The 26685-nt window shown below is 37.1% G+C and overlaps 1 protein-coding gene across 5 annotated transcripts in view; it reads right to left on the reverse strand.

The window, feature by feature from the left end:
* The window catches only part of PHKB (phosphorylase kinase regulatory subunit beta), a 220795-nt gene that overhangs the window by 19662 nt on the left and 174448 nt on the right, over positions 1-26685 (reverse strand). For 4 of the 5 annotated variants that reach the window (XM_077898542.1, XM_077898540.1, XM_077898541.1 and 1 more), the window contains 9 exons: positions 26292-26396; positions 24754-24836; positions 24465-24555; positions 19328-19389; positions 19085-19247; positions 11831-11912; positions 9862-9919; positions 7585-7675; positions 4586-4788 (listed from right to left, as the gene is read on the reverse strand). In XM_077898542.1, coding sequence (XP_077754668.1) covers positions 4586-4788; positions 7585-7675; positions 9862-9919; positions 11831-11912; positions 19085-19247; positions 19328-19389; positions 24465-24555; positions 24754-24836; positions 26292-26396 — 938 coding nt within the window. Of the gene's footprint in view, positions 1-4585; positions 4789-7584; positions 7676-8666; positions 8758-9861; positions 9920-11830; positions 11913-19084; positions 19248-19327; positions 19390-24464; positions 24556-24753; positions 24837-26291; positions 26397-26685 lie in introns of all 5 variants that reach the window. The other variant, XM_077898543.1, reaches the window with a different exon arrangement.

Raw genomic sequence — 26685 nt, forward strand, 5'->3', positions numbered from 1 at the left:
ACATAAGTGAAAACATATATAAAGCACTTATAATCAGATCAAGAACTGTGGAATCCGGCAGATCTGGGTATGAATCCCACTTTGACATACTGGTTTAACAAAGACAGGTCATCTAGGCTTTCTGAATCTTGGTTTGCTGATTTGGGGTACTAGTGCCTACCTCAAAGTTGTTGAATCTATTATATAGATAATATATGTGAAGTATTTTAGCATTTTGCATAGTATATAGTAGGCATTTAATAAGTAATATTTGTGGTTATGTTGGAAGAATATATGGAAGAAGACAATATCATAGTCATAGTATGAAGACAATATCATAGTTTATCATAGTGAACTTCTGAGTGCGCTAACCACATGCTATTCATATGCTTATCCCCTTAGATCTTAATTGGGAAAGCTATTTTAGAGAGGTACCATTATAAGGCAACTTGTACCATACTCTGATGTGATTAATTGTACCACTCCATTAATAAATGGAGAAAAGTGCTATATCCTTCTACCCATTACATGTATAGCTGGATTTTCATATAAATAAGGCCCTATTTAACTTGGTAAATTCCTGAAGGACGTGACTTGTACAAATCAAATAACATTTATCAAAAGTAAAAGAGTCCTTTATTTCTTTATCTAATGAGCAGAGGCAGGCTATCTTTTATTTTCCCTAAATTCCCCATTGCTGGCTCAAAGCAAGCTTTCTGAACCTACTTATAACCTACCTATATATTAAACAATCAAATTTTATTAAGCATCTCCTGTAAGCTAGACCCTGACATAGACAGGAAAATAAGATATAGTCCCTATCATTAGCAGAAGTAAATTTCTCAAATAAATTATAGCTTATTAAAAAAAAAGATTTCTCTCCAATTGAAAATGCAACACTATTTGGAGCTAAACCTGTGAGACCCAAGTGAGAGGGAAATACACAGCAATGAGTTGGGCAGGGACATTGTTAATATTCACAATGGAAATACAATGCCACATTTAATTCCAGGATGAGTTTCAGGACAATGAATAATTAAAGTTTCATGGCAAATCTTCATTAGAAGGTCTTCTGCTATCATTAAATACTAAGTCACATGCTGCTATCCTGACATTTTTATTTTGGGTGGCACAGTTTAAGGAAAAAAGGGTATATTATTTCTCATGGAAGGCACTGAGCATATAGAGTAGCAGATACAAAAACTGGAAGAAAACTATTTTTAGAGTAAATTAAACCTATTTCATTTCCATCAAGTGAAGTTTCAGGTCAGATTTGAATTCAAGAAAGAAAATTCCAATGGGTTTTTGGAAGAACATAAATTAGCCTAAAATGCTGAATAAGCAGTGAAGGAAAAACTACAGGTTGAAAAACACAGCATTGGAAGTAAAATTCTGGGAAACTGTTAACTTTTACTCTAAGGCTCTGTTTAAACCTCTGCAAGGATGACTATCACTTAAAGTGGCTCTCCTGAATAGAACATTTATTACAAGGAATGTGCTTTGGAACAGTTATAACCTTTGCTTCTCAGTCAGGTTCAGAGAAATGCCTGAGTCTGGGGCAAAAGAGTACTTTTAATATCCAGTATGGATACAGAGAATCACATTTCCTTTCATTTAGAGACAACTTACATGAAAGATCCATTTCTGTAACCTTATATGTAGTCAAGACATTAGAGTTAAAAATATTAAAGCAAACAGATTGAACAAATCAGGGTATGATGGAAAGTTCTTATAATTGATTTGGAATACCTCTAAATCTTTGAAAGGAACAACTTTAAAGAATAAAAATTAAGGTCAAGTTCTATGCTGAGTGAATTCCCTCTTTGATCAACAGAAAGGGGAGATAAAGGTTGGGAAATTCACCTGAAATATGCTATAATTGAAGTAAGGCCAACAGTTTAAAAATAATAACGTCAAATGAACATCTTTAAATAAAGCTGAAAAATATAACTTAGAAGTAGAAATCTCCTAGAGAAAATAACTGACAATGATTTTATATTTTTCAGGTATTTCCCCCCACATGTTATATGTATGTACAGTATTATTATTGCTCTTTTATTTAAAAATAGAACAATACATTCGAAACTTAGTTATTTTTTCACTTAATTTATCTTAGATATTTATAAATGTCAGTATAGACTTGCTCTTGTTACTTGTAATAGCTGATCAGCATTTTATTATCTGGCTATAATAATTTATTTAAACTAATTTCTACTGATGGAAATCTAGGTTGTCCCCAAGGTTTCACTATTTCAAACACTGCTGAAATGAAGACTGCTATAAAACATGTCTAAATTCCTAGGATGAGAATTGTTGAAACAAGAGGTATGCAGATACTGCCAAATAAGCAACTAGTTTTTTTTATATGTAATTTTGAATGAAAAGCTGGGTAATCACTTTTCACAAAGTGCTTCATACACATGTGCAAAATTAAAACTAAGGAATGGGGAGTGCCTGGGTGGTTCAGGTGGTTGAGTGTCTGCCTTTGGCTCAGGTCATGATTCCAGGATCCTGGGATTGGGCCCCCGCATCGGGCTTCTCCCTCTCCTGCTCTGCCCCCTGTCTGTATGCTCTATTCGTGTTACATAAATAAAATCTTTAAAAAACAAACAAAACTAAGAAATGAAAGGGAAATCAATCAACATAAAAAAAGGAAAAAATAACAAAAAGCATGGTAAACAGAAAACAAAATGGTAGGAACAAATAAGTCAAAATAGAAATGTCACAAATATGAAATACAGATTTCTATGAAAAGATAATCTCAGATTGAGTTAAAAATAAATACAGCATATATGTTGAATATAAAAGATATATCTATATTAAATGAAAAAAGAACATCAACGGTAAAGAGAAGACAGTATATTAAGCTAATAATGACATTAAGAGAAAGCAGGCACAGGAGTAGTATCAGACGGAAAATAATTTGTTATATTTTATGCATTGTAATGGTATCATGGTTATGTTTTTTAAAAGTCCTTATCTCTGGCAGCCCAGTTTAACACCGCCTTCGGCCCAGGGCATGATCCTGGAGACCCGGGATCAAGTCCTGCATTGGGCTCCCTGCATGAAGCCTGCTTCTTCTCCCTCTGCCTGTGTCTCTCATAAATAAATAAATATATAAATAAATAAATAAATAAATAAATAAATAAATAAATAAAATCTTTTTAAAAAAAAGTAAAATAAAAAGTCCCTATCTCATAGAGATACACAACTCAAGTATTTACAGATGAAATGATATGATGGATGTACTCTAAGCCTGGGAGGGGGAATGAGTGGGGTGAGTAATAGGGAGGGTATGAGTGAAATAAGACTGGCCACGTGATGATACTGTTGAAGCTGAGTGAAAGTATGGGCACAGAGGCTTTCCTATACTAGTCTCTATAATTTTAAAAATGATTGAAATTAAAACAAATCTTTAAAAGAATTCAAGTAGAAAATAAATGGCACAAAGGAAGATATATTGTTTAAATTCAAAGTGACACAGACAAAAAAACTTTCAAATATACAAAGCAAAACTAAAAAAAAGAAAAAAATGCAAGGAGAAGGAGACAAATCCATGATTAAAATGAGAAAGTTTTATGACTTTTTACCAAAAACCAAAGATTGGGTAGAACAGAAACAGTAAAGATACTAATGATCCAATTTTATTACCAGCCACCTCTACACTTATTCATACTTGCACATTCATATATATTTGCGCCTGACAGACAGACTCTGTGTTCTTTTCAGACACTTGAGGAACACCGTCTCAAACTGCCCATATATTAGATTCCTCTACATTAGTTTCCTTCTTTATTGTTTGATTCTATTCATGTATGTGATAATCAAAAAAATAGTAAAGAAAAGAAACATTTATACTTTATTTGGTTGTGGTAGGTTTTTAAAACATATCCTGTCATTCCATCTCCCATAAAACAATGAGCCTGGTATAAACATGAGGCTGGAGAGGCTCAGTCACTTATCCCAAGTCACTAAAGGGGTAAGTGGCAGCCAGGACTTACACTCCATTCTGCTGAATGCCAAAGCCTGGTCAGCCTGCCTGACCACATTGCCTCACAAAATTCTTGATTAAAAAGACTGAAGATCACCAGACCCTTACTTTTAATTTCTCCTCCAAATAGAACATGTAAGATTTTAATGATTAAAAATCAGATTCTGGTAGAAAAATGGAGGTAGTAGAATATTCTGAAAAGGACAAAAATTTTTTACTTCAGTGTGTTTTCCTGACATTCCGTTTTACTGAAAATCATACTTCGCTTAAGGTTTATCCATTTTATTTACAGGAATTTTTATGGGTTTTATGTTTGGTGTGTTCGTTTTGTTTTTTTTGTTTTTTAAACATGATATAGCTCTTTAAATCCCTGGAGTTTGATTTTATCAGAGAACAGTGTTACTTCATTATGTGTAACATGTGAATTAAAAAAAGCAGGAAGGTTCTTTCAGGTCAGGTCACAGGTATTTATTTCTTCACACCAGCAGATGCTGCCTCTATTACTTTGGGGAAAGATGTGCTCTCCTAGATACCCACGAGGCCTGGGGTAGGCCATGCCTATTGGAGGACAACTTGAACAACTCTCTTTATGCAAATGCAAAGCACTTTACTCACCCAATTCGTATTTTCAGCATGCCACTGAATAACTCAGGGTTATTGGAGATGATCCAGCCAATATGGATGACCAGTTCTTGTTGAATGACCGCCTCTCTCTCATCGTGGGTATTACACTTGTAATAGATGATGTTCTTAATCACTCTTGGAGACAAAGGATTAGAGATAACCTCTTCTTCATGCCCAAAGGCACCCAAAGTTACCTATAAGTGGCAGAATTTTATTGTAAAAATTTCCTAGCTACTAAAAGATAAAAGAAAAATATTCAAGGCTCAGGATGACTGGCAGGCTGAAATTACTCTACACGAGCTAGGGAATTAGGTAGAATAACTGTTCCTGCTATTTATTAAAATGGCTTTCAAAGCATGACTCCCACTGGAGTTCATGATGGTTCACAGTCTGGTCTGAAATATAAGGGCAGGTAAGGGTCCCAGTTAGGGGAGTGAAGGTGAGTAGATAAAAGCTGGAAAGGAATATAAATAACTATTAGGAGAAAATTATTCTGAATGACTTTAGTACTAGAAACTCCCCAGAGAAACCAAAATACATTGGATAGTTTTACTTTACTTCCCAGTCTACACAATTTAGTATTTGAGAGTATATTTTTCACTTCTTTTATATTTCTCATGTGGAACTTTTGCTCTTTAATAACACTATAACCTTTAAAAAGGTAGATGCAAGGTCATATAGCTCTAGCATAGACCCCACTTATCTCGGCATAGGGCTAGGCACCCGGTATTAAAGTACTTGTTGATTTATCTCTCACCTATGGAGGGGAATAAACAAGGCTGCCCACAGGCCTAGGAAATGAGATAGCACAGAGGGAAAGGACAATAAAAATTCAAAGCAGAGAATGCTGCTGAAGCTGGCAAGAGGAATACTCTGGTCTTTTTCTCTCTCTTCTCTACCCTTGGCATCTTGCCTCCCAGAAGAGTCTGCAACCCCTCCTTCCTCCTGATTACCCCTCTTCCATGGACAGTGCACAATTATAAGGGGCTGGAAAATGAAGAGCAGATGAAAGGGGCCTTGTGTTTTCTGACATGAGGGGAGAGAAGAGAACATTTGCCACAACTTTGTGATGAAATGAAAACTGAGAACATAATAAACTGGGTTTATTATGTCCCAAGTGGTACCAACCAGTTAGTCCAAGTGCAATTACTTTTATTAAAATGTCAGTGTGTAAAGAAAACAGAAGGCACATCACTGCTTCTAGAAGTATGAAATGTACCACTATTTCATTCTAGAGAGCTTGAGGTGATCTGAAAGTGCTTTGTAGAAACAGTATTAACTTCAGTTCTCAGGGCAGCATTTCATAAATGAGTGAATGCAAACTGAATGCTCCATCCTCTTTTTCTTTTGTAAAGGGGTAAGGTGCAGTCAGTGAATGGACTTCATGCACCTGAAGCGGAGCTGTCAGCTTCCCAGGCTTACTCAGCTCTGTAAGTGACTGTTTTCCTGGGAAGGCAATGGTCCAGGCACAGCCTCAGAACAGGCTCCAAAGCTTTTGGGATATGGGGAGCAGAGTTTCAGGATCATAGGCTGCAAGCTCTCATCAGAGAATGCACAGAATGGACATGACTAACCGTAACCTACCCCTCTCCAAGTGTCAGATCCCCAAAACCTTCTCAGATACTCATATGTAGTAGAATTAACTATATTTTCAGATATACTACAGTGGCCTAAAATTCAAGGAAAAATAGTATCCCATTTACTTTCTTTCAGAGGTGGCTAAGTCCAGAGCAACAATACGAGACTGTGGTTGGAGGTGAGGGCTGTGGTGAGGAAGGGCAATGGATAAGGTACTTCCTTGTACCTTGGTCTGTGTAGCTGATGAATGAGGATGAAAATTCTACCTCTTAATGATTTGGAGAAAATAGAGAAAATAACATATGTGAAAAGTGATTTAACTTTTCCTCAGGAGTTTTTAATTAGTACAATCATTTTTTCATTGTTAATAAATATTATAGGATAAAATAACTTAAATTTCTAACATTTCAAGCTGGATGTCAAGATGAAATTATTTCAATTTTAATGAATTAAGAGCCCTGAAATATGAGCAATGGACTGATTCTATTAAGGAAGGTTAATGTATTTCATATTATTAAAGCTTATTATATCCCTAGGTCAACTGTCAGGAAAATATCATAAAGCACACATATTCCCAAAGAAGAGAAAGAAAGCAAACAGGTTTTCCTTCCAACTAGATGATGATTCAGCCAGGTAATTAGAGCTCTGGAAAACAAAACAAAAAATGAGCAGCCACATCCCACTCTGCATATCCACATGCACAAGCTCAATTCAAGCCACATTCATCAAGTGCCTTCTCCAAGCCAGACCCCATGCTGGGACAGGTGCTGGACAAGACCTGGGCCCTGACTTCCAGGAGTTCACAGCCTACTCTGGGTGAAGAGACACACACTGAAATGAACTGGGATGCAGGGCAGACTGTGAGAAATGTCACAGGCCTGTCATGAAAACCTAGTGGAGAGAGGGACCATGCTAACTGGAGATGGCTCTGTAAGGAGGAACTAACAGAAGCTGGCCCTTGTGGGAGGGGAGGAGCTCTAGGGAGAGGTGGCCCAAAAGGTTTGGGATCTGGGGAGCCAATGCATTTCTAAGAGTGAGAAGAATTTAATATGGAATAGAAGGAAAAATGTGCCCTTCACTATTCACCTGTCTTTGCCCTGCCCATCCTAAATCTGTCTGGAGTACATTAGTTGGGATTATTCCATTTTCTGGGTCAGTATCTTCACTGACCTCAACACAGGAGTTGAAAATCACAGCTCTAAGGTTCAGCAAGAAAAAGGGGTGGTCTACTTAGTAACTGCATCTTTAAGACAAGGTTTTGCTTCTGCAGGAGTCTTCTGTAGAAATACCTGAGCCACTGTTAATGTGATTGAGAGGCCTAGGACACTGAAGCTTGCCAGATTTAAAAGGAAGAGTCCGATCCAGAAGCTTTTCTGATTGTGACCAAGGGAGAGTCTGAAAAAGATACTTACCTGTTTGCCCTGCACTAAAACATTAGTAATGGATGGGGCCAGGCTGTCCACTACTTTACTTAATAGACTTGCTGCACGGCGCACAACCGACCTGGGGGCAAAGAAGAGAGCACGCCAGAGATTGACAAACCTAAAAGATGATAAATGAATGGAGCCCCTGATGGGGGAGATTCAACATGTACACAATTAGTTCCTCACATAATAATTTGGAGGAAATACTGAACCTGACACTGGACCTAATATCTGAAGTCTCCCAGATTGTAGAGGACTCTCCAGAATTAGGAAGGGATCCCTCATCCTCACCTCTGTTACCAGCATTATTCATGCCATTATCAATTTTAAAAGAAAGAAAAAGGAGCTTAACCATTCCTTTGATGGGGAGTAGAGTAGGGGGAGGATTTAACTGAGTATTCTGATTTTGCATTAAAAATCATAAATAAATAAATAAATTGAAAAAATCTTAAAAAAAAAAATCATTATTAAGTCTGTCACTGGTAAACATCATCTATTCTTACAACCACTTTAAATCATGTTTCTTTTGGTGCATAGATAACCAAATCCCTGCATTTGGAGCCTCGCTTAGTACTCCATTTTAGGAAGTGATACAATGAAATACCAGCATTTTTTTTCTTCATAAAGCCAGAATGTTGGAGAAAGGAATTCACACTGCTATTTTTACATTTCTGAAAAAGTCTCAGACTCTAGAGAGAACAGATTTTTTTAAAAGCATGGCACATGCAATACATAAGACATTTTTTTCCCTCAAAAGTAAAATTCATGTGGAACTTTTAGAGGAAGAAAATAAAATGGAAATAAATGTAGGCTTAAAGCTGTTTTCCTACATTTCAGAATGTCCATGGAAGCTGACTTAGAAAACATATTTATATTCCTTAATCTCAACATACATGGACCAGTAGAAATTAAGTCAATAACTGATATAGTTAGTGAAACAAACACTTCCTACTTTTAGAGAAGCTTTAACCCACACACTTTAAGGCCAAAAGACATACTTAACCCTCATAATGCAAATAGGGCCACACGTTTCAAGCAGCTTGAGTTTTTCCACATTCTGTGTATGTTACCTGTTTCCCATGGACCAGAAAAGTAGTAATGTGTGGAGCTATAGAGGAAGAAAATTTCTGGGTAAAGGCAGCCCCGTAGCGTACCGCCAACCTGGGTGTGTCAGTGCAAAGCCATAAAAGGAAAAATACAATAAATAAACTTCTAGGAGCTTGTTCTTTTAAACCTAACAGCACTAAAAATATCTGCTAGCTAATGCTCTATCTAAAATGCAAGTATAATAACATAAAAACAAAAACAGGTTTGCTTAGCAAAATCTAAGACTATAGAGACCACATTTGAAACTTACTGGCTGAAAAGCAGTATCTATTGGTTTGCATGCCTTACTGTGCTGAGAATTTACAGTGCAAATTTGAGATTTAGCCAGAGGATTATTATATTATTTCTTCTGGGTCAGGATGGTTAATTTACTATAAATCACAGAACTGAAATACTGCTAAGGGATTGTTTTGTCAAATCCCCTTGTTTTAGAGATTAGAAACCCAAGGCTCATTGAGGTTAAGAGAGTTTCTTAGGGCACTGCTTGAGATTTTTTTTCAAAATGAGATAATAATAGGTCGTTATGTGTACTTTTACTTAAATTCTGCTAGTAAAATGGCTAGAATTGCTTCAAAATACAAAGGACTATGCATTTAGGCATACCTACCCCACTGTGAATTGAAACAATTTTATCTCGATTTACCTAATTTTTTTTCAATCCCTGGGAGACTACTTCTGCAAAATATATTAGTTATTCTACATGAAGCAACTATAATCACTGGGATTCACTCAACTTAAGTGATGAGAGAACTGCCTTCTATTATTTTTGGTTATGATTAAATGAACCATTGGTCTCTTTTTATGGCCTTCTATGATAACAGAACAGATTTCCTGAATACAAAGTAGAACCTAAAGCACCTTGGTGGGACAGAAGAGGTGCAGTGTAGGAAAGAGTCATTAGCATATCATTCCAGTGAATACTCTCTCCAGGTTCTATTCCTATGGAGGTCTTTATTCATAGACATTATATTTAGTATCTTGGGAGAGCCAATACAGTGGAATGCATGCAGATCCTTAGAAAATAAAATCAGGGCCATAACCTTGGAGTTTAAAAGTAAAAATTAGGATAAATAACCATCTTTAAGACTGGCCCATAATCTTTATGCCTTTAAATATGACAACGCAAAAAAACATAATGACAAAGACACTAATACGAACCAAAGCTTTTTGCTGCCAGCTCTTCTATAGACTCTCTCAATGTGATCAGAAACGGTACCTAGACATTGAATAATAGTCTTTGTTGAAAAAAAAAATACCCTTTAAATTAAATGCATAATATTTATTCTCTTTTTAAAAACTACCCTTGAATTTCATTTTGTTCCACTAGAGTTAATATATCCACATCCATTAGTATTCTGAACTACCTGATATATTTAAACATGTAACCCAAATACATATTGTGAATGTCCTGGTCATAGTTACTATTTGTTTTGAGTATATGATTTCAGTGAGTACTTTATTTCTTGAAATTTGTTTTCTTGCTTAATATATAATCTGAGTTTTTAACAAATAAAAAATAAGTTATTTTAATTTACTACAGAAAATAATCAGAATACAGCAAAGTGAACAAGTGCTGTAGACTCTGAATATATGATTCTTCATTTACTTCTCCCAGGAAAGTTTATGAAGGCTCTGTTATGTGCATGATTATTCCAATACATACTAGCCCTCAAAAGACACCACTGGACTTCATTCTTTTGCCACAATTTACATGTGATCTGGCTTCATGACTGGCTTGTCAATAAATTAATGACGGTGACAGGACAGAATAGTAAAAAGGAAACAAGGGTAGAGAACAAGATCTTTATCATTTTACCATGAATTTTTTTATTATAGCTTTATAACAAATTGGATAAAATTATATTCAGATTCTGTAGATGCTTATGATTTTCAATGTATCATAAGATTTTACAGATTTAAAAACTTAGTCTTTTAAATAACAAGAGTATTATTCCCAAGTTCATAAAAATAGTTGAAAAAAAGTAATTCAGTATTTTCATTATAAACTACTTTATATAAACCTTTTTTTATTTTAAAGCACTACTAAAAAACCCATTCTGCTTCTAGGTTCCTAATAAAATGCTTGCTTTTTAAAAATCCTATTGTTTTAGTTAAAGTATAAATTTCAATGAATGTCCTCAAATAATTGGAATTCTGCTTACAGTTTCAAGACTAATTAGAAACCTGGGGGATTCTGCATGAAATTTGCTTAAAGTTTTTCTGCCTTTAATCAGTTAAGAAAATTAAGACTATTCAGTTGACATACATAATATTCAAGAAGTTTATCTCTTAGCTACAGTAATGTAAAAACTAAGAAGACCTAACCTGAATAAACAATTATGTTTAGTTCACTACCAAAAGTATAAATTTTATTAATTACATTGCTGTTTAGAATCCTGACTCAATTTCTTTTTTTTTTCTGACTCAATTTCTAATCCTAAACAAATCAACATGCCCCTCTAATAGAGGAGGACTTCCCAATGAGCCAAAAACTACATGTTATCTTGAAATGTATTTTATATTATTCTATATAACAAATTGTTAGAAGCAGTCTGTGATGGAAAATTCAAGAATTCCTTAGAGTGCCTCAATATACAAGTGTGGATTTCAGGGGTAATTGGGATACATCCTTAATGCAGAGAGGACATGATTAGAAATGATTTATTTTTGTTAACAATGTTTAGAGCACAATTCTATTAAATGCCATGTTCCATTTCAAATGGCTGCTGCAGCCCATGAGGGAGCTAATTTTTACAGTTATAATGATTCAATATTCTTCTTAAAAATATACAGGTAATAAAACTGGAAACAGAAACTGTCAATAAACAACTATGAAAGAGTCATCAGAGGTTAATAGTCATAGGCAGAATCAGGCTCTAACACCATTCAGACAATCAGAGAAACAATCAAGCATCACTGCATGAAAGCAATTTAGGAGTTCATACAGTCTATTCCACTCTAGGAGGTATGAATAAACACTTTCCATTTAAAGGTTTCCAAATAAAAAGGTTTAATGGATGATAAAATACCATAATATTTTAGTATATATTCATTATCTATATTTTATATATGCTCAAGGATAGAGAGGTCTCATTATTTAAAAATTTTCTTTGGACTGTATACTTACCTTCCCTGGTGATGAAGTTGGGGCCTTCTCTTTTGAGTAGTATACCCAGCAGGATGGCTTGGCTAGCCAGACAACTGCAGTCCTAAAAACACAAATCATTGTGAATAACTGGAATAAAATGGGTACAAAAGTTATAGGGAATAAAAAATCAGGCAGTCACATGATGCAAAGAGGAAATCTATGAAATTAAATAAATATCAAATATTACTGATAGACTACTATGCATTAGATGACATTAAACAACTATTAATCTTAGGTATCTTGGAGACAGAGCATAGACAAGTTGGCTTCCTGATGTAGTAGTATTTAGTAATCAAATTTTCCAGGAAATAAAGTAAGCAATGAATAGAAAATATATTGTCTCCAAGCATAATACTTGATTAATACTTGATTCTGCCACTCTGAGAAATTTGACCAAGTCATTCCACCACTCCCTTTTTGACCCTGCTTATTCATAAATAAGAGACCATGTGGCTATCAACTTGTCGTGAGGAGATGGATAAAAGGAGAGGACATGTACAGAGTGCTTTTTATGTATTATGGCACTGTGCTATGTGCTTTATGTTTACCATATCATATTTATGCTAATAGAGATCTATAGATAATATCAATCAATAATAAGGACAAATGATGTCTAATAGGATATATATTTATTTATTTATTTATTTATTTATTTATTTATTTTTATTGGTGTTCAATTTACTAACATACAGAATAACACCCAGTGCCCGTCACCCATTCACTCCCACCCCCCGCCCTCCTCCCCTTCTACCACCCCTAGTTCGTTTCCCAGAGTTAGCAGTCTTTACGTTCTGTCTCCCTTTCTGATATTTCCCACACATTTCTTCTCCCTTCCCTTATTTTCCCTTTCACTATTATTTATATTCCCCAAATGAATGAGAACATATAATGTTTGTCCTTCTCCGACTGACTTACTTCACTCAGCATAATACCCTCCAGTTCCATCCACGTTGAAGCAAATGGTGGGTATTTGTCATTTCTAATAGCTGAGTAATATTCCATTGTATACATAAACCACATCTTCTTTATCCATTCATCTTTCGTTGGACACCGAGGCTCCTTCCACAGTTTGGCTATCGTGGCCATTGCTGCTAGAAACATCGGGGTGCAGGTGTCCCGGCGTTTCATTGCATTTGTATCTTTGGGGTAAATCCCCAGCAGTGCAATTGCTGGGTCGTAGGGCAGGTCTATTTTTAACTGTTTGAGGAACCTCCACACAGTTTTCCAGAGTGGCTGCACCAGTTCACAGTCCCACCAACAGTGTAAGAGGGTTCCCTTTTCTCCGCATCCTCTCCAACATTTGTTGTTTCCTGCCTTGTTAATTTTCCCCATTCTCACTGGTGTGAGGTGGTATCTCATTGTAGTTTTCATTTGTATTTCCCGGATGGCAAGTGATGCAGAGCATTTTCTCATGTGCATGTTGGCCATGTCTATGTCTTCCTCTGTGAGATTTCTGTTCATGTCTTTTGCCCATTTCATGATTGGATTGTTTGTTTCTTTGGTGTTGAGTTTGATAAGTTCTTTATAGATCTTGGAAACTAGCCCTTTATCTGATATGTCATTTGCAAATATCTTCTCCCATTCTGTAGGTTGTCTTTGAGTTTTGTTGACTGTATCCTTTGCTGTGCAAAAGCTTCTTATCTTGATGAAGTCCCAATAGTTCATTTTTGCTTTTGTTTCTTTTGCCTTCGTGGATGTATCTTGCAAGAAGTTACTATGGCCGAGTTCAAAAAGGGTGTTGCCTGTGTTCTTCTCTAGGATTTTGATGGAATCTTGTCTCACATTTAGATCTTTCATCCATTTTGAGTTTATCTTTGTGTATGGTGAAAGAGAGTGGTCTAGTTTCATTCTTCTGCATGTGGATGTCCAATTTTCCCAGCACCATTTATTGAAGAGACTGTCTTTCTTCCAATGGATAGTCTTTCCTCCTTTATCGAATATTAGTTGCCCATAAAGTTCAGGGTCCACTTCTGGATTCTCTATTCTGTTCCACTGATCTATGTGTCTGTTTTTGTGCCAGTACCACACTGTCTTGATGACCACAGCTTTGTAGTACAACCTGAAATCTGGCATTGTGATGCCCCCAGATATGGTTTTCTTTTTTAAAATTCCCCTGGCTATTCGGGGTCTTTTCTGATTCCACACAAATCTTAAAATAATTTGTTCTAACTCTCTGAAGAAAGTCCATGGTATTTTGATAGGGATTGCATTAAACGTGTAAATTGCCCTGGGTAACATTGACATTTTCACAATATTAATTCTGCCAATCCATGAGCATGGAATATTTTTTCATCTCTTTGTGTCTTCCTCAATTTCTTTCAGAAGTGTTCTATAGTTTTGAGGGTATAGATCCTTTACATCTTTGGTGAGGTTTATTCCTAGGTATCTTATGCTTTTGTGTGCAATTGTAAATGGGATTGACTCCTTAATTTCTCTTTCTTCAGTCTCATTGTTAGTGTATAGAAATGCCACTGACTTCTGGGCATTGATTTTGTATCCTGCCACGCTACCGAATTGCTGTATGAGTTCTAGCAATCTTGGGGTGGAGACTTTTGGGTTTTCTATGTAGAGTATCATGTCATCGGCGAAGAGGGAGAGTTTGACTTCTTCTTTGCCAATTTGAATGCCTTTAATGTCCTTTTGTTGTCTGATTGCTGAGGCTAGGACTTCCAGTACTATGTTGAACAGCAGTGGTGAGAGTGGACATCCCTGTCTTGTTCCTGATCTTAGGGGAAAGGCTCCTAGTGCTTCCCCATTGAGAATGATATTTGTTGTGGGCTTTTCATAGATGGCTTTTAAGATGTCGAGGAATGTTCCCTCTATCCCTACACTCTGAAGAGTTTTGATCAGGAATGGATGCTGTATTTTGTCAAATGCTTTCTCTGCATCCAATGAGAGGATCATATGGTTCTTGGTTTTTCTCTTGCTGATATGATGAATCACATTGATTGTTTTACGGGTGTTGAACCAGCCTTGTGTCCCAGGGATAAATCCTACTTGGTCATGGTGAATAATTTTCTTAATGTACTGTTGGATCCTATTGGCCAGTATCTTGTTGAGAATTTTTGCATCCATGTTCATCAGGGATATTGGTCTGTAATTCTCCTTTTTGGCGGGGTCTTTGTCTGGCTTTGGAATTAAGGTGATGCTGGCTTCATAGAACGAATTTGGAAGTACTCCATCTCTTTCTATCTTTCCAAACAGCTTTAGGAGAATAGGTATGGTTTCTTCTTTAAACGTTTGATAAAATTCCCCTGGGAAGCCATCTGGCCCTGGACTCTTGTGTCTTGGGAGGTTTTTGATGACTGCTTCAATTTCCTCCCTGGTTATTGGTCTGTTCAGGTTTTCTATTTCTTCCTGTTCCAGTTTTGGTAGTTTGTGGCTTTCCAGGAATGCGTCCATTTCTTCCAGATTGCCTAATTTATTGGCGTATAGCTGTTCATAATATGTTTTTAAAATCGTTTGTATTTCCTTGGTGTTGGTAGTGATCTCTCCTTTCTCATTCATGATTTTATTAATTTGAGTCTTCTCTCTCTTCTTTTTAATAAGGCTGGCTAATGGTTTATCTATCTTGTTAATTCTTTCAAAGAACCAACTCCTGGTTTTGTTGATCCGTTCCACAGTTCTTCTGGTCTCGATTTCGTTGAGTTCTGCTCGAATCTTTATTAACTCCCTTCTTCTCTTGGGTGTAGGATCTATTTGCTGTTTTTTCTCTAGTTCCTTTATGTGTAAGGTGAGCTTTTGTATTTGAGTTCTTTCCTGTTTTTGAATGGATGCTTGTATTGCGATGTATTTCCCCCTTAGGACTGCTTTTGCTGCATCCCAAAGATTTTGAACGGTTGTATCTTCATTCTCATTAGTTTCCATGAATCTTTTTAATTCTTCCTTAATTTCCTGGTTGACCCTTTTATCTTTTAGCAGGATGGTCCTTAACCTCCACGTGTTTGAGGTCCTTCCAAACTTCTTGTTGTGATTTAGTTCTAATTTCAAGGCATTATGGTCTGAGAATATGCAGGGGACAATCCCAATCTTTTTGTATCGGTTCAGACCCGATTTGTGACCCAATATGTGGTCTATTCTGGAGAAAGTTCCATGTGCGCTTGAGAAGAATGTGTATTCAGTTGAGTTTGGATGTAAAGTTCTGTAGATATCTGTGAAATCCATCTGGTCCAGTGTATCATTTAAAGCTCTCGTTTCTTTGGAGATGTTTTGCTTAGAAGACCTATCGAGTATAGAAAGAGCTAGATTGAAGTCACCAAGTATAAGTGTATTATTATCTAAGTATTTCTTCACTTTGGTTAATAATTGATTTATATATTTGGCAGCTCCCACATTCGGAGCATATATATTGAGGATTGTTAAGTCCTCTTGTTGAATAGATCCTTTAAGTATGATATAGTGTCCCTCTTCATCTCTCACTACAGTCTTTGGGGTAAATTTTAGTTTATCTGATATAAGGATGGCTACCCCTGCTTTCTTTTGAGGACCATTCGAATGGTAAATGGTTCTCCAACCTTTTATTTTCAGGCTGTAGGTGTCCTTCTGTCTAAAATGAGTCTCTTGTAGACAGCAAATAGATGGGTCCTGCTTTTTTATCCAGTCTGAAACCCTGCGCCTTTTGATGGGGTCATTAAGCCCGTTCACATTCAGAGTTACTATTGAGAGATATGAGTTTAGTGTCATCATGATATCTATTCAGTCTTTGTTTTTGTGGACTATTCCACTGAACTTCTTCTTAAAGGGGAATTTTAAGAGTCCCCCTTAAAATTTCTTGCAGAGCTGGTTTGGAGGTCACATATTCTTTTAGTTGCTGCCTGTCTTGGAAGCTCTTTATCTCTCCTTCCATTTTGAATGAGAGCCTTGCTGGATAAAGTATTCTTGGTTGCATGTTCTTCTCCTTTAGGACCCTGAATATATCCTGCCAGCCCTTTCTGGCCTGCCAGGTCTCTGTGGAGAGGTCTGCTGTTACCCTAATACTCCTCCCCATAAAAGTCAGGGATTTCTTGTCTCTTGCTGCTTTAAGGATCTTCTCCTTATCTTTGGAATTTGCAAGCTTCACAATTAAATGTCGAGGTGTTGAACGGTTTTTATTGATTTTAGGGGGGGATCTCTCTATTTCCTGGATCTGAATGCCTGTTTCCCTTCCCAGATTAGGAAAGTTTTCAGCTAGAATTTGTTCAAATACATATTCTGGCCCTCTGTCCCTTTCGGCGCCCTCGGGAACCCCAATTAAACGTAGGTTTTTCTTCCTCAGGCTGTCGTTTATTTCCCTTAATCTATCTTCATGGTCTTTTAATTGTTTGTCTCTTTTTTCCTCAGTTTCCCTCTTTGCTATCAACTTGTCTTCTATGTCACTCACTCGTTCTTCCACCTCGTTAACCCTCGTCGTTAGGACTTCTAGTTTGGATTGCATCTCATTCAATTGATTTTTAATTTCTGCCTGATTAGCTCTAAATTCTGCAGTCATGAAGTCTCTTGAGTCCTTTATACTTTTTTCTAGAGCCACCAGTAGCTGTATAATAGTGCTTCTGAATTGGCTTTCTGACATTGAATTGTAATCCAGATTTTGTAACTCTGTGGGAGAGAGGACTGTTTCTGATTCTTTCTTTTGAGGTGAGGTTTTCCTTCTAGTCATTTTGCTCAGTGCAGAGTGGCCAAAAGCAAATTGTATTGGGAAAAAGAGAAAAAGAGAGGAGAGAAAGAAGGAAAGAAAAGAGAAAGAGAAGAAAAAAAAAAGGGAAGAAAAAGAGAAAAAAAAAACGGAAAAAAAAAAAGAAGAAAAAGAGAAAGAAAAAGAAAGGAGAAAAAAAGGGGGTGGGGGAAGGAAACAAATCAAAAAGCAAAACAAAACAAAAACAAAAAAACAAACAAACAAACAAAAAAAAAAGAACCACCGGGGAGTATCTTCTGATTCTGTGTTCTTTAAGTCCCTTGGCTTCTCCTGGAAGTTGTCAGTCTAGCTGATCTTCTGGGGGAGGGGCCTGTTGTGCTGGTTTTCAGGTGTTAGCAGTTGGGGGAGCTGCTGTGCCCCTGCCTGGTGCAGGGCTCAGGGGGGTTGTTTACCCCGTGAGGCCGCAGGAGGAACAGCCCCAGTGGCGTGGCAGCTCTGGAAACCTGGATTCAGCTCCGGCAGGAACTCCGTCTGCAGGGCCTGGAGGCTCCGGGGCGGGGCCGCTGATCTGCTCAGCTGGGGCAGGAGCGTCCTCGCTGTCCTGGGCCCTCCCGGCCTCTGCCTGTCCCGGGGGAGGCGGGATCCTGGGCTGTGTCCCGGCGCCGTGTGCTCCGGAGCCTGCGCTGGTGGATTCGCGCTCCCGGGCCGCGCAGCCCCCTCCGCGGAGCCGCCCCCGAGCCCCCCCGAGCTGCTCCCGCCCCGCAGCCCCCTCCGCGGAGCCGCCCCCGAGCCCCCCGAGCTGCTCCGGGTCCCGCCGTGCACGCTGCAGCCCTTAGGGAGCTCGGCGCACTCTCCTGGGCGCGCAGTTGCTTCTGTTACTGTCCCAGGGAGCCCGAGGAGATCCTCGCCCTCCTGGGTCCTGCTCCAACTCCCCGCGAGCCCCTTTCCCCCCGGAAGGTCGGTGCAGCTCCTGCTCCTCCGGGACGGGGCTCTCCTGTCCTGGGGACACTCGCCCCGGCCTAATAGGATATATATTTAACCTACATGCTCATATTTGTGGTATGGCCCAGTAAGATGTCATGATGTTTTAGTTCTATCATTAGAATTTCATTTCCTTGGTAAGTACTATACTCACTCTCACCTCACCTCTTTAAAATGCAAATAATCTTAGGGTAGATAAAATATTAGGTTGCTAACATAATATTCATATGAATGTGGTCATAGGATTGCTTTCCTCAGTGACTGGAGAGACTTAAAACAAGCTATTAAAACCTAAACACAGGGACGAGAGGGAAGATCCAAGAAGGAGAGGATACTAAAAGAGAAGTCTGGATATCCCAAAGGCAACTATTCCTGACATATTCTTTAATGTCTCATATAATACCTTCATATCCAAGGCTACCCAATTCATCCCCACTCCTTAAGCATCTCTAAGACAACCATGCTAAAATGTTAGATCACGAGAATAGCCTCTCATTACTGCTTCTCTACTATACAGAGGCCATCTACCTCTAGGCACTTCCATACTTCCTCTGAGAGGACAAAAGAAATATGGGCTGTCCCTGAGAATTCTTGTTCGGTCAACCTCACTCAGAGCCATGTGGGAATTACATCTTCCTCACATTCAGTTTTTGAAGAATTTCATGGGTGGGCTTGTGCTTCCATTCAGCAATGGCGACATCTGGTTGCTGTTCTAGATCAGGAGCACTTGAGGTACTGCTTTGTCGTTTGACTTTTGAGTGTTTGGGAAATTCTAGTTCCTCAAAACTCTTAAATTCTGGAAGCCTAGAAATTAAAATAAACAGTTTCAGATTTCCTGCATTTCTAATTTCCTGCTTTTCTAATAATGACCCAAAGGGACTTACTCTTCTGTGTCACTGATTCGTAGGAAGTCAAGTTGTTCTACTACAGCTCCAGATATTAGTGTCTGAAATGTGATTGAGAAAAAATTCACAACTCTTAAATTCACAAACCCATACCCTTATGATCTGTGCATATACATTTCTGTAAGTTTGTAATACTAAAAAAAATTTACTTAAAAAAAGGTAGACACAATTCTTAAGTCATTTCTTAAGAGAGCATTCTAAAGTGAGATAGGTTTTCACATACAACAAAACCTTCTTAAATAACATATAGGGTCCCTGGGTGGCTCAGCGGTTGAGCGTCTGCCTTCAGCTCAGGGTATAATTCTGGAGTCCCAGGATCAAGTCCCACATCAGACTCCCTGCATGAAGCCTGCTTCTCCCTCTGCCTATGTTTCTGCCTGTCTCTCACTGTGTCTCTCATGAATAAATAAATAAAATCTTAAAAAGAACATATAAATCAAGTTATAAGTTCATGGGTCATAATAAATAGGAAAGTCAAGATGAGATTAACTGTATTTTCCCTCTGTTCTTAGAATTGTGGGCATTTTTTAAAGCTGGAATTAAAATTCAGTATCTATTAACATCTTAAGAATAGTTTAAAATAAAAAATCAAATACTAAAATTGCTTTGAGAAAAGATGATATGAAATTGCACTTTGGATTCTGTTACTGTGTTAAACTTCAGAGCTATCCAACAATGGGATACTGCCAAATCTTCATTTTTCAGGATCATGAAGTTGTTGATTATTAAGGCCAGTACTTCTCTACATTCTCGCAACCCATATCTGGTCATTTTATTTTTCATTAGTTCCTGATTATAGGTTAGCAAACTAAATAAGGCCACACTCAAATATAGTTTTTGTTTGTCAGTGGTTCACAGTGAAGAGCATAAATGAATGATAACCCACGATGGATTTTTTAGCAATATGTGTCACTACTAATTATCTGGTGAATTGTCAGATACAATTGAGAAATGTACTACATAAAAAACAAGCCATAAATTATTTTAAAAATAAGGCAATTCTTCAATCAAAACTGTCTTACATTTATTACTTCCTCTATTTTCTCACTGTTCTTTTCAAATATGAAACAACATGACACACAGGAAATGTTGCACTCATTGGTTAACCATCCAGGGTTGTACTGCCTTCTTCTCTAGTGGAAACTCATAAACAAAGTGGGTCATCAACAAATACTCATTAAAAATGTCAGGACAGACATATTACCAGCAACCATACAAAAGCCTTCTTGCAAAGTTTGAGTGAGGAAGGCCAAATATGCAACTGATTTGCACATTTTCATGTGGCAGTGGCAGTCAGGGTCTGAGAGCAGTCTGTGCCTAGGCAGAGAGCAGTGCTGAGCATAATTAAAAGTCCTCTGATGTATTTCCTAAGACTTGGGCTCAGATATACATCTTGCTCTCTGGTTGACTAATTTGTTAGACAAATATTTATTGAACACCCACCATATTCCAGGCACTCTGCTAGGTATTAATGATATAGCAAGAATAAAATACAAAATTCCTGCCCTCTGGAAATTGACTTTAGCTCTGTGTAGGAAGTAGACAATTTAAACAAACAAAAAACTAAATATGTTAGATGATATTAAGTACAAAATAGAAATAAGAAAGGTAGAGGATGAGAAGTGTTGGGGAAGGGGAATAGGAGGTGGCAGGTGATTGCCATTTTATACAGGTGATCAGAAAAGACTTCCCTCATAGGGTGACATGTAAGCAGAGACTGAAGGAAGGACTATAGTCAACAATATGGATATTAAGGAAGAGTGTGCAGGGCTGAGGAAACAGCAAGTGCAAAGGTCCTGAGACAGAAGCATGTTTGGTGTGTTTTAAGAGCAGTAAGGAGGAGAGTGTAAATGGAGTACAGTAGACAAGACAGAATGGTAGGAGATGAGGTCAGAAGAAAAGGTCCAGATCATAGACAGTGCAAAAACCATTACAAGGACTTTGGTTTTCATTTTGTAAGACAGAGTAAGTCATTGAGTCTTATGATACGTGACATAATCTAACTACCTTATGACCAGGAGGAGTATGAAAATGCTAACTGTCTTATGGCCAGTAGGAAATCTAGGTAAGGCATGATGGTAACTTGAGCTACGATATTAGCGTTAGAAGTGATGGGAAGTGGTTAGATTTTGGGTATAATCTGAGGGTAGGGAAAACCAGATTTGATAATGGATTGTAATAATGTGGGGTATGAAAGAAAGAGAAGAGTCAAAAATTATTTGATACTCAAAGCTAATAATATTGAAAGCATAAGAAAAATAATTTTGACTTAATATTTTCTATTATTAGCCTACCCACTCTATATACTGAATAAGCCCATAAAGTTAAGTGTTAATAGGCAAATGCTAAATTTCATTAATAGCCTCTAGAGCTTTTTTTTTTTTTTTTAAGATTTTATTCATTTATTCTTGAGAGAGAGAGAGAGATATTCAGAGACACAGGCAGAGGGAGAAGCAGGCTCCATGCTGGGAGCCTGACATGAGACTCGATCCTGGATCCCCAGGATCACACCCCGGGCCGAAGGCAGGCACCAAACCACTGAGCCAGCCGGGCTTCCCACCTCTAGAGCTTTTGATAAAAAAAATTCAGTTGGTGAACAGAGGCTCCTAAATTAGTTTTATAAAAAACATTACACTTATGATTAATTTACTGGGCATTACTACTTTAGTTTGGATGGTAAGTAAATAACATTATTATATATATGCCAAATTAAATATAATATTCAAAAAGGTATCCTGCTCTGCAGTACTTAATTATATCCCACCAAGGTCCTTTCCAGCTGAACATCCTACCTAAGACTGCATGCCATCCTATCATTCTGCACCCCTTCCTAGCTTTGTTTTTGGTTTGGCTCCTCCACTAGAATAAATCCCATGAGATCTTGTATTTTTTTTTTCACCATTTTATCCCCAGTGCCTAGAGAGGGAGCTCAATCAATACATGCTGAATTAATGAACCAATATTTATACATTTTCTAAGATAGAATAGTAGTGAGCAGAGCACTTTGGGAATTCAGAGATGACTCAAGCTTGGCCTGAAAGAGTTTTCAATCTACCAAGAGAAGCAGACACAAGAACTAGTACACCTAAATTAAGAGCTATAGCAAAGTTTCAAGCAAAGTGCCACAGAAACACACTGGAATGAGAAATTAATTCCAACCCTGGAGACTTCACTAAAAAGATGACAATGACCTAAGTTATAAAATTAAAGTATTTAAGAAAAAAAAAAAAAAGAAAAAGGCAACTCTAGAATAGAATAACAGTATGAGCAGGAAAAAAAAAAATCCAATTACATTCAAGGATTTTGAAACTACCTAGTATACCTGGGGAGTGGAAAGCCGGGCTGGGAATGAGCTTCATGGAAAGATCCTGGGTGATGAGGTGGGAAGGGAGGTTGAGGCCCAGTGACAAGAGAGACTGTAGAATTTGGGCTTGAAATAAAATGAGAAGCATATAGATGCCATTTCCATTTATTATATTAAAGAGAAGATGAAGGCTAGGGTGGGGGGATGAGAGATTGTTGGTTAGTAAGTATAAAGTTTCAGTTTTCCAAGATGAAAAGTTTATTCTCTGATGAAAGACCCTGTACTCAAGGGTCCTTCTTCAACCCTGTTCTTAGGATATGAAAGCAAAATGTATGTTCTTTGGGCAGGAGGTTGGATGTTTATTTTAGAAAGTGAAAAGCCTAGGAGAAAAAATTCTCCAGATATTGGCACCTGGGGTTTCCCCCAACAAAAAGGACCCTTGCCACCAGACTACCTGATAAATGGCTTCACGAATCCTTGTTTCCAAGCATAGAGCCTCCATTAAACTTATTCTTTCACTCTTAAAAATGAATGTAAGGCTAAAGATTACCGCACATCTGGCAAGTGCCTCTAACATAAAAGACTGAGCACAAAAAAAAAAAAAAAAAAAAAAAGAAAAAAAAAATTAAGAGAGAAAAGAAACCTGAAAGAGATCAAGCAGAGGAGAAAATTTCAAAAACTCTCTAGTAAATAACCTCAGAAAGATAAAATATAATATCCAGAAAAGCAGAACATGATACTGTGAAAAGGGAGAATTAAAAACATGATAGCCAAAATATAAAACTTAACAGGGAAGCTTCATGATAAATATGAAAGAAATTTTTCCAGGAAGCATGACAAAAAGATAATAGAATAGCAATAGAAAGAAATAAAAAATAAGGGGAAAAAGATTAAAAATTTAGATAAAAACCAATCAAGTATACAAAACACAAGTGCTAGGGGAATGAGTATGTAAACATTTTACCTACATAGGTATAGGTTTCTCTGTAAAATTTCCTCTTTCTTTCTCAATACTGAGAACCTGCTACAGGAAAGACTCTGAGATAATCACATTTCTTTATAGGAAATAAGGCACCTAAGTCCACTATAGACTACAATCTGAGTAGTTCATATTAAAGGTCATAAAAGGATGTTCAAGAAGAGTAGTGTTATTTTTGGTCTAGGTGATTTTGCAGAACTGGCCCTAAAGTTCCATAAGATTTTAAAGTGTAGGCGTCTTGAAAGAATGAAGGATATTCCAGGCAGAGGAAATGGCATGATCAGAGGGGAAGAACCTCACCAAGTCAGAACACAGTAATTAACTTGTATTGGCTGAAGCACAAAGAGCGTTTAGTAGAAGATAAATGTGGGCAGGGAGGCTGTTCTGGCTAACAGGGAACCACAAGGGGCTTCTGTTATTTAGGAGTTCTGAAGATAATGCTGTGAGGTGAACAAGGATTATTTCCTGGTTGGATGTTACTGAATAGGGAAAAGAACACTGGGCCAAGGAGTAAGGCAACTTATACCTGTGCCTACAGGTATAGGACTGTACAGCAGGTCACTTCATCACTCTGGACCACAGCTTCCTCAATCGCGAAATAGAGGGTGGAGAAGAGCTATTAAAGTCTAAAATCTTGGTTGGGAAACCTCTGCAATTGTTCAAGCATGAGATTGGAAGGACAAAACAACAGAATGGTTACAAAAGGAATAGGAAGACAGGCACAGAAAAAAAACCTTAAGACAAAAACCTTAAACAGAACATATATTAAGAAATACAGCTATATCCGTGCATTAATTGTCCTGAAAACAGAAACATGAAATTCAGAAGACTACCTGTAGACGATCAACATGAACTTTGACTCCTCCAACTATTCCTTTTTTAAAGGCTGCCAACATATCTAATATGGGGTTGAATCGGCTACCTCTAAAAAATATAAACAAACAAAAGATGCATTATTAATAACAAGAAATAAAAAATATAATACTAAGTATCCTTCACATATGTAAGTCTCTCTGCCACATTCTGACAGAGACATAAAAACAGTAGAAGGCCCTGCTTCCAAAGGGTTCACAGTGTTAAAGGGGATGAGACAGGTGCACCTCACTTCTTTCATCAACCTACCGTATATTGTCTTCCCGGATGAGGACAAGGAAAAGTGGACGTCCGTGCATTTTCCAGTATTGCTTAATGAACTGTAGGGCATTCTATCAAAACAAAAGAATGAGGCAGAATGTAATGGCATTATATCTGAGCTGATCAGGATGTTTAACCATTTGTGGCAAAGAGCCAACAAAACTCCAATATATCAAGACAATTCACGGTCAAACTCTGGATAATATAGACTACTAGGAGTAGAAATGAATATATTATTGTTTGCTAAGTTTGAAACTTCACTGATTTTAAGTTGAAACTTTATTGACTTTAAATTTTGTTCTTAAAAGTAATCAGATCACATGTATTTTAAGTCTGCTTCTTTTTTGGTGGCCTAAAGAATACAGTTTAAGAATAGTTCCAGGAGAGAAAAAAAAAAGAGAGAGAGATACAAACCAAGAAACATTAACTACAGAGAACAAACTGATGGTTACCAGAGGGGTGATGGGTGGGAGGATGAAATGGGTGATAAGCATTACGGAGTGCATTCGTTGTGATGAGCACCAGGTGATGCACAGAACTGTTAAATTCTATATTGTACATCTGAAACTAATATAACATTGTATGTTAACTATACTGGAATTAAAATAAATACTTGAAAAAAAAATGGTCCCAGGGAGGAAAACCCAAACCAGGACTGTCATCTGGAAGATTAATCCTCATTCCACATTACTATGCATGTATTATAGGAGGTAGAAGAAACTAGACTGAATCTCTACAGACCATCAGAAATGTGGAGAGAGTTTTTTCACTCAACTTCTATTATCATCACGTCATCAGCATATCAAAGGCTTACATAACACTTCACCTTATGTCAGGTACTATCCTGAGTGCTTTATATACATTAACTCATTTAATTCTCAGAATATTTCTATTATTATTCAGTTATACAGACAGGAAAAGAGAGACCCAAGAAGTTAAGTAACTGGCCCAAGATCACACAGCTGGTAAATAAACAGTAGAGCTAAGATCTTAACAAACGTCAAGTGTCTCCAGATTTCATGCTCTAAACCAGGACTCTAAGCTTCTCTACTCTGCAAATAGAAAAGGGAGTGGAGATTTTAACTGACTAGGTGTTATGAGTTAGCTGGGGTTTTACTTGACATTCTTCATAAATAAAATTATTTTGCTAACTCAATTTTTGTTCAAAAAGAGATAAACTACTGCTGTCGTATGAACATGGTTTTCAAATGGTCTCCCCCCTGCTTTATAAACTGTATAAACTTTTCATTTTTTTTATAAACTGTATAAACTTTTCATTCCATTTGTAGAATGGTCTATCAAGCAAAGTCATACAACTTTATATAAGACATACTCCATCTATTATCCTAATGCTGCAAGCAATTTAACTCTTTCCCCATAGCCATACAGATATTGTTTTACTTTCATGTTTTACACTGTGTTAACCCAGTGTCACAGACACCCAGGAGCACTCAATTTAATAACATATGATAAAATCAGTAGAAATACAGTCATCCAATTTCAATGAAAAGGGGTTTTGAAACTACCTTTATGTCATCTATCAGCAGTAAAACATCTTGAGACATGTAGAAATCACTTAGGTCGAAGATGATAGGGTAACAAACCACAGTCTTTCCTAGAATGCGATAAATCTGTAAGAGACAATTAAAAAAATAATACAAAACAGGACCAAAGGCAAAGGAACAGTAGCTTAAGTTCTAAAAAAGTTAAAATTGATCAAGAAATTTTAAAGTTTCTTGATTGGAACAGTAATATCACCTCTACTGTGATAGAAAAAGCCTCTGTTTAAATAAATGGCATAATCAGGTACCTTACAATGTTCAGAAATAATATAGCAGTAAGATGCTTATTCTCTCTTCTAAGACTTCTGTGATATTACACAAAACAAACAGTAAGATTTCCTTGTAGAAAATAATAATT

The sequence above is a fragment of the Canis aureus genome, chromosome 5, assembly GCF_053574225.1.
Source record: "Canis aureus isolate CA01 chromosome 5, VMU_Caureus_v.1.0, whole genome shotgun sequence".
NCBI classification, from domain to species: domain Eukaryota; kingdom Metazoa; phylum Chordata; class Mammalia; order Carnivora; family Canidae; genus Canis; species Canis aureus.